The sequence below is a fragment of the Lupinus angustifolius genome, unplaced genomic scaffold (assembly GCF_001865875.1).
Source record: "Lupinus angustifolius cultivar Tanjil unplaced genomic scaffold, LupAngTanjil_v1.0 Scaffold_233_68, whole genome shotgun sequence".
NCBI classification, from domain to species: domain Eukaryota; kingdom Viridiplantae; phylum Streptophyta; class Magnoliopsida; order Fabales; family Fabaceae; genus Lupinus; species Lupinus angustifolius.
In genome coordinates this window covers 4,937-13,940 of record NW_017727167.1, presented here as the reverse complement: position 1 = coordinate 13,940, position 9,004 = coordinate 4,937, and the positions used below count along the sequence as shown (strand labels likewise).

The window sequence follows — 9,004 nt, the reverse complement described above, 5'->3', positions numbered from 1 at the left end:
ATCTTGTGAGATTCTATCATTGTTGTGACTCGCCTCTTTGTTTGATTGGTTTCGTGGGGCATACTTGAATTCATTGGATGATATTCATGGATATCTTGATTTTATTCTTTTACTCTTGTGTGTTTGAATTTGCCCATTTCATTGCATTTCCTAGATTTCATTGTGAAATATGTGATTTTCTTAGGTTTCTAGTTTTTGTGATCTTCTTGCATGACTCACTTTGATGCAAATTAGTTAGCATAACCTTATTTCTTGATTTTGCCCAGGAGTGCAAAAGGTTAAGAGTGGGAGTATTTGATGAGCAATATATTACACACTATTCATAACCTTAAATTAGCATGATTAATGATTCTTGGTGCCTAATTGACTTTGTTTCACATGGTTTAGTGCTTTAGACTTTATTGGACTAATATTCCTAAAATGAGTTAAAAAACTATAGTCAAACCATAAAATTCTCTCACTAGAAAGATGCTATCAATAAAGAGTTGTCAGCTCTTGAACAAAATAACACTTGGCAAATAATTGACTTACTTGATGATAAGTCACCAATAGGGTGAAAATGAGTTTTTAAAATTAAGTTTAAGGTTGATGGAAGTGTAGAAAGGTATAAGGATAGATTAGTTGCCAAAGATTACACTCAAATAGAGGATGTTGATTACATGGAAACATTTTCTTCTATAGTCAAAATAGCTACTATTAGATTACTCTTGGCGTTGGCTTCCACACAGAAATGGTTTCTCAAACAATTAGGGTGTGTTTGCTTTCAAGAAATGTTTTCTATTTCTATTTCCTATTTTCATTTTCAAAAAATAATTTTCATTTCCATGTTTTCATTTCTTAAAAACATGTTTGTTATTATCATTTTCAAAATCATTCACTATAGACTTAACAAATCATGTCAATTACTCTTACAATTAATTCAATTCTAAAATTTAATCACTAAAGTAGTCAATTCAATGATTTTATAGGAAGTCTACATATTTGATATTTGCATTTTTTTTCCAATGGATTTTATGTCAACAATAAATTGAACATCTTTAATTCTTAGATTTGGTCATTAGTTGTCACAAAAACATGTGAAAAGTCATAATGAACAACATGCAGTTGCAAGTATCTCTAAAAAAAGGTAAAGTTAATATTAATTAGTAACATACAAGTGTTTTAATATTTAATTTAGGTTGTAGTAACGTCAAGGGAGTCATTTTGGTCCTAAAATCATATATTATCATATCCATCGTCGAACTATATTTCAACAATATCATAAAAGATGTGGAGAAAAATTGTTACGTTGAGAGATAAAAAAATAAATTGTATTATGCAGATGTGTGACAGTCTAGACGGGGAAGTTATTCATCGATTGATTTTTATGTTTGATGATTAGTGGAGAGAATAATTACAAATATACACCCCTTATTCCACATATTTTGGTGTTTAAGGTTATCACATACTTTAAAAATTATTAAATGATATAAAAATTCGATATATTTTGACTAAAATAGCCATGTTTAATTGGACATTGAAAACTAGATTAAAAAAGAAATTAAGAAACCTGTGGTTAAAAGATGAGTAATAAATAAAGGTAAAATTGAAAAGTAAAATATAAATGTGTTTTGAGTTTTCAAAACATCAAAACATTCGGAATAACATGAAAACCTTAAAACATCAAAATATATGTAACGAATGAAGTAACAAAAGTCTTAAAAATTTTAATAAAATGACATTGTCTCGTTATTGAAAATGTTGGAAATGACATTTTTTTCATTTTCAAAATTTTCAGAAATGAAACTCATGTTTTCAGAAATATGAAATAAAAATAATAATGCAAACATGGTTTCATCCTCATTTTCTGATTTCATTGAAAATGAAAACATAAAATGACCAAAGCAAACACACCCTTAGATGTTAATAATGCCTTTCTGCATGGTGACTTATTTGAGGAAGTCTACATGGTTATCCCTCCTAGTTTGAACCATGTCCACTCTAACAAAGTTTGCAAACTTTCAAAATTATCCACTTTTCTCTAAAACATGGGTATCACAAGTCCAGAGGTGATCATTCCCTCTTCATCAAATGGTCATTTAAGAAATCCATTATTGTTGTCTTAGTATATGTAGATGATATTATACTTTCAGGTAATAATCTTGAAGAAATTGATCACATTAAGATACTCTTAGACATAACCTTCAAGACCAAAGACTTAGGAGACCTCAAGTATTTCTTAGACTTTGAGATAGCCATAATTAAATATGGAATTTCCATGAACCAAAGAAAATTTGCCTTGGAAATTCTATCTGATGCAGGGATGTTTGGCTGCAAGCCCCCATCTACCCCTATGACTCCTGGAAATCACATATACCAAGACTAGTAATTCTTATGATGATCCACATGCCAATTGGAGATTAATTGGTAGGTTAATCTATTTAACTAAATCTAGGCTAAATATTACTTTCTCCATGAACCAATTGGCTCAATTCATGGCCACTCCTACCATAAACATGCTTTAAAAATTCTTAGATACATAAAAGGTACCCCTACATTAGGATTGTTCTTTCCTATCACCTTTAATGTTCAACTTAAAGTCTATAGTGATAGTGATTGGCCTGTCTGCCCAGAAACTAGGAGATCTATTATTGGTTTTTGCATTTATCTTGGTAACTACTTGATTTCTTGTAAACCAAAGAAGCAAAGAACTATTTCTAAAAGTTCTTGTGAAGCTGAATATAGAGCTATAGCTCTTACAACTTGTGAAATTACTTGGCTTAACTACTTATTGCAAGATTTACCATACAATTTCTCTCTTCCTACTCTATTATATTATGATAATGAATCTACCATATATATTCTTTCTAATCCTATTTTCATGAAAGGAAAAAACAAATTGAATTGGATTGTCACACAGTAAGAGAACAATGTGCCAAAGGATTGTTAAAGTTTTTACCTATGCCAACTCGTCTACAACTTGATGATGCTATAACAAAGGCATTGGGACCTAATGTCTATAAGGACATTCACTCCAAGTTAGGTCTTCTTAAAATATGTGCCCCAACTTGTGGAGTTATAAATTTATATTAATCGACGCAATAATGATCAATTATGTACCCAAAAGACAATCCAAGCTAATGTGCAAAGTAAGCCAACTGGTACACCAAGACATAAAATTGGTACACCAAGGGACCAGAGTGCTAGGCCAAGCTAGCAGAATGGTGCGCAAGGGACCAGAGTGCTAGTCCAAGCCAACAAAATGGTGCGCCAAGGGACCAAGCTATTGGGCCAAGTTAAGAAAATCATGCACCACAAAATACTTCTGATGTGCCAAATCTCATCATGACTGTATCAACAGGTGTCGGCCAAGGCATTGACAAAGAAATACAAAGTTGTGACCGAGACACCATTTATCGTGACTGAGTCACAAGTACCCATGGGTGTGCCACAAGCAAAGCCACGGCCAGGACATGCTAACTATGCCAGACTAGGCGTGTGACGAACAAGGCCACAGTTAGGACAAGCCAACTATGCTAGACTAGGCGTGTCACAAACAAGGCCACAATCAGGACAGACCAACTGTGTTAGGCCCAATTTCCTCGATCATAAATGCGAGTCAAGTCTTGATCAAAGTCAGGAGCAACACATGGAAAGTTAGCTTGGATTGCAAGCAACATATATAAATCTATTGTTTTTCCATTTAAGCACATGTTAAATATGAGAATTAATAGTTATTTGTTTGTTATTTTATACTTTTGTTTTAAATAGAATTCTCATCTCATTGTAAAATGCATTTTTCAATTCTTACAAAGATCAATAATAAAAATATCACTATTCATCTTCTTCGTCCTCTAAGCTTTCTTTAGCTCTCTTGTTTTATGAATGTGGTTCAAAGTGTAGCCACATTTCTTTTAGTTTTCATACTTATTCTCTCCAAGCTCAACAACTCGAGTATTATTTGCACACCTAATCTCCTCAAGCTCAACACTAAATAATGTTTTATGTTAAAAAAAGTTTACAATTTACAAGTCTTTTAATAACATTCACAAAACAGAATAAGAGAAAGATTGCGATTTTAATAGCAAATGATTGAACACAAATGTTCATTTACCTCAATATTATTTAATAAAAGATGAACAACATGTTAGATATAAATGAGATCTTTGAATGTGTTTCAGAATGTTCACTCATGTTCTCCAGTACTGTATATCCTTTTCTTTAATGTTGAAGTTGTTTGTAAATACAATAATTAATGTAGATTTTACTATAGTCGTTGAAGTTTTGCCAGAACTTCTTGAAATTTATATATGTTGAGACTTATCTTATCTTCAACTTGATTTTCTCTTGACAATCTACAACACCAATAATGCTTCAATGTCGTTTTGTGTTGAGAATTTAATGCATCGTGGTTGTTGGAGGAGTTTGATGGAAAATGGAGAAGGTTTACTATATAGCAGTCTCAAGTTTCTGAAGATGTCGATGATGCTTTTATTTCATCTTAACTCAATTGGGTTGACTTTTCATTCTTTTATAATTGTCGACTTGAGTTCTTGATTATGAACTTATTGATGTGTCACATGCATGTGTGAGTAGGAGTGTTCTAGTTTAATGGCTTGATGAATCTTGAAGTGTAGACAAGTCTTGAACGTACACATGTCTTGAATATTAGTGTGTTAATGTAGACAACTCTTAAATAGACTTATGTCGTTGTCTTAAGGACATACAATTTATGGAAAGATAATGTTTCATGAGATTAAATATCTTATAAACAAAAATAGATAAGATAAAATATGACAAGAGAAGATAAAATAAGCTGTAGAATTTAGTTTCATTACAATGAAGATTAACAATAACATGAAAACATTTCTCTTAACATAGTATGTCAAACATTAGAGTTCACATCTCAGTTCTTCCCATTCAGTGAGTTATCTCCATCATCTATAATCATGCAATAGTAGGCATTGGAATCCATCATTTGATGAGTTGTCAATTTACTGATTGACTCTAAATATGATAGGTTGAGTTATCTCCAACCAAGTTTTTCTACATGTAATTTCTTCCAGAATTTAAACTACCAAGTAAATGTCATTGCCCTAAATATAACATGAATAATAACTACAAAGAATTAAACCAAAAACCAAAATCACCATCTTCCCACATGACCAGATTTCAATAAGAATTTAGAGAATAGATTATTGAATTGAATTTTACCTGTACTAAACTCAGCATCTAAGGAGACAGGTATTATACAAAATGTTCAGTGATTTCAATAAGAATTTAAAGCAAGCAATTGTTAACACAAAAATTACAACTTTTCCTATCCAACTCAATGATTGTCAATGCCTTGAATCAACTATAATAGATTTTAGAGTTGAATTGCTTGCATTAAAATCAGATCATCAAGGGAGACAGCTATTATACAAAATGTTCGGTTGGATATTCATGTTCGTGTCCGTTGTAGTTATAGTACAACCTTTCCCCCTTTGTTATATCTCTATTAGAGATTAGAAGAGCCCGACATTCACCATTCACATCGAATCTCACACATTTTAAGTTCTGCTTCTTTTTTCCTTCCCTGCATGAAAAAAAGAGTGGTTATTTCTATCAAACTGCACAACTTCAATTGAAAAGGAAATGATGTACTTGAAATGGACTATGATGATTATGAACCTTAAAAAACTGAGTATTCATCTTGGAATAACACAAGAGTTGATTTCATTCCAAGGTTGCCAATGAAAATTTGTTTACCATGTGGCTAATCACACATAACATGTGTAACTTTCGACACAGTTGGGAGTCAAATACTTTTTATGACATGGCAATGCCTGATTCAATGTTAGTGTAAAAGAACTTTGGCCAAATTACATACAGACATGTTATTCAAATTAAGTACACAATTAGCTTACCCTTGATTTGAGAGTGACACATTTAAAAAACATGAGATAGGGACTGAAAATTGTTGAGATGGAAGAAACTTACGGTGTGTGATTGTTGATGCCATTAATGAAACGCGCTATGTTGCTATGCTTATCTGGACAGATGACAAGCATTTGTGAAGGGTCAGAAGCTGAAAGTAGTGTCATCATGCTATCCCCATCATCATTTTCCCTATTCTTTAAAAAGTCTACATCTCCAACATATTCTGTGATTATTGTCAAATCTCTTATGAATCCATCAGCTTCAACCGTAAACCTGCAGAATGAAAAACTATGTCAAGCTCATAGTTCAAAGGGAGAAAAGGATATTCCAGTTTATGTCATATATGTACTTACCCTTCTATAGGATCAAAAACAACGTTGAGGGGTGGGCATTCTCCTCTTTCCATCATACTTTTGCACAAGTTTAATGTCTCGGTATCTTCCTTCGATAAGATCTGAATCAAAAGATATATAAACTCGTCTAAGTTGCCAATCTAAATGCATAGGACACAGAGGAAGAGGAAATTACCACTGATGCTACACACGACCGTGTTTTGATAACATTCAACAATTAAACTTCATAACTATAAAATACATATTACCTACTTAAATGTGTGTACCCTGGAACCCTGATAAGCAGATAAATATTGGTGTCCAATTAAATAGAACTGAATGATGACAAAGTGCCCACTAATACACAGACAAATGATCCAAGGGGGACTGCATTTTAAACATTAAGTGTTCTGGTATTTATGATGCTATTAGTTTGGAGTCACACCATCTATATGGCAGTGTTAAAAATTTTGATTTGTTGCAACAACTATTATTACTCTGCTGTTATTATAATTTTCCGCAGACACATCTACTGTACTGTCAAGTAGAGAAATATGCTAGGATAAGGTGTGTTTACTTCATTTGCCTTAAAGTTGTGACAGCAACTTTTTTCTACCAAAACTAGACATGTACTAAGACTTAAAGCAAGCGTTTGTGTTTAAAAAGAACAAAACACAGCAAGAAAAGTGATATCAATATGTGTCTAATATTCTGTTTACAATACATACCAGTTTATATTGTCAAAATTAACAGTTTACTATGAAGTGAAACAAATCATGAGGCTTGCTTATATCAAAGTAAAGCTATAATTAAATGTTATTTCTCAATATGTAGTTGAAAAAACAGAATATCCAATCCCTAGAATCAGCTCTACAATATAGTATGCTCTGTACATAATTCTTCACAAAACAATCAACATACATAATGAAATGCTTCTCTGCCTATAATATAGAGTCCTTTAAGTCATAGATTATTCTGGTATAATGATAGATTTAAATTGCAGTTTTGGTAGAGTCCACAATCAAATGGAGACATTGATTTTCTGTAGACGCAACATAACCATAACTATGACATAAAAGTAATCTAAAACATGGTTATTAAGTTCACATAGAAAGAAACTCAAAATAAATTTGCCTAATCATCGAAAACACAAGTAGATTACCTGCATTCCACCATGCTCCAAAGCAGGAGAATTAGCAGACCTAGGTGCCATTCGAGGCATGTAAGTAAGCTCATTGCTGAATTTTGTTTTGGTTGCTGTCAGTGCAGTTGCTAATGATGCCATCTGTTCTAATCTCCTCTTTGGATCCTCACTTGGGGTGTATGGCAGCAGTTTCCTTTTCTTTTTTGACATCACTAAGCTACTACCCCTCTTTCGCTTCTTCCGAGTGTCTAGAACAATAGAAAACAAAACAAAATGAGGAAAGAGTAGCGCAAGACTTCAATTAGTATCATCCCTCACATCCATATTCACAAACACATCAAGGGGATAGCCAAATCATATATTTTACAATTTTTTTACATACATGTAATTAATCAAACAAACATAAAGATGAATAACCAAATCATATATTTTATATCATATATGAAATCGAGATAGCAATAACCGAATCAAGTTCGTGGATCTCGGTATCAATAGATCAATACAATAAATTCTTTTTATACTCAAAATTGGATCGCCCTCCCCTAGATCTGTGGCTGCTCTATTATTTTTGTATGATTTGAGACAATCCACATTACCTTGATTTGATATACCAGGTGCATCGAACGATCGTTGAATTCTAAAGAAGTCAATGATTTTGGTCTGAACAAGAGGAAAAGCTGCATTTGCAAAAGAAAGCACAAGTGACTATTTATGTTAATAAGAATAAATAAAAACATCTAAAAGAAATGACAGTTCAGCTATAATTTTTAAGTTGGATATTAATCTATGAGCCCGGATTTTCTAACCCCTTTTCGTAAGAAATTAAAAAAATGTAAAATAATTGAAAAAATTTAGATGCAGAAGAATGATATAAAATGAAAGGTACATACAAATGGGTTTCTTATTAGTGGTATTGGAGCAAGAAGGACAGAACCAAGAGCCTTTCGGGACAGACGCAAGGATGGGTCTGAGACAGAACAGGTGGTACCCTTTGTCGCATTTGTCACACAGAAGCAGCTCGGCCGGTGACTCATCGGACCCACATTTCTCACAGCCGACGTCGTCGAGGGACGACGACTTTCGTGCCGGTTTTGGGGCACTGGTCCGTCGCCTGAGTGGCGTTGAACGTTTTGAACAAGACATTAGATTGATTGTAATAAGAGTGGTTAGGTTAAAATGTGTGCTTTATTCGAGTATATAAGGAAGAAAGATACAGTAGTCTCTTTTTTGGGTTGGCGGGAACCCGGATTTTGGCGCGCTAGCTGTTTCATTTTGATGTTGTTTTTTTTGTGGTCCGGCACTACGCTTATAAACTGAAAGTTGAGTCCAGCCCAAAAAGAGGAAGTACGAACTGAAGAAAACTGGATTTTAAATTCATTGATATAATTCTTTTTTTAGGATAAATAAGATAAATATTTATTTTTCATATATTTTTAAGGTGGTATCATATTTTAGAAAATTTTAAAACAAGATAAATATATTGTTTTGTAAGTCACTCTTGGATAAGATTGTCTTTTTGGTTAATAAGGTAAATCTATTCTCTCATCCATTAGTGTAGGATGTGGGTATTGAGGTTATTAGTAATTTTTATGGTCACAATGGTGTATGTAGTTCGTTGAGTTGAAGT

General features: G+C 32.8%; 1 protein-coding gene across 1 annotated transcript; it reads right to left on the bottom strand.

Moving 5' to 3' along the window:
- Positions 1-5,246: 5,246 nt before the first annotated feature.
- Positions 5,247-8,556, bottom strand: LOC109340713 (histone-lysine N-methyltransferase ATXR6). Its single transcript, XM_019578434.1, has 6 exons — positions 8,268-8,556; positions 7,974-8,054; positions 7,396-7,625; positions 6,255-6,355; positions 5,962-6,174; positions 5,247-5,557 (listed from the first exon to the last, which is right to left on the bottom strand). The coding sequence occupies exons 1-6, from the start codon at positions 8,518-8,520 to the stop codon at positions 5,398-5,400; spliced, it is 1,038 nt and encodes a 345-aa protein (XP_019433979.1). The 5' UTR covers positions 8,521-8,556; the 3' UTR covers positions 5,247-5,397.
- Between the last annotated feature and the right edge of the window lie 448 nt (positions 8,557-9,004).

What these genes read in the sequence shown, in the direction of transcription:
- LOC109340713 (XM_019578434.1), bottom strand. Translation starts at nt 8,520, where the DNA reads ATGTCTTGTTCAAAACGTTCAACGCCACTCAGGCGACGGACCAGTGCC. An exon ending in CACTAATAAGAAACCCATTT is followed by an intron (nt 8,055 to 8,267) that starts GTATGTACCTTT and finishes TTGCAAATGCAG; the next exon opens with CTTTTCCTCTTGTTCAGACC. An exon ending in GTTTTTGATCCTATAGAAGG is followed by an intron (nt 6,175 to 6,254) that starts GTAAGTACATAT and finishes TTCATTCTGCAG; the next exon opens with GTTTACGGTTGAAGCTGATG.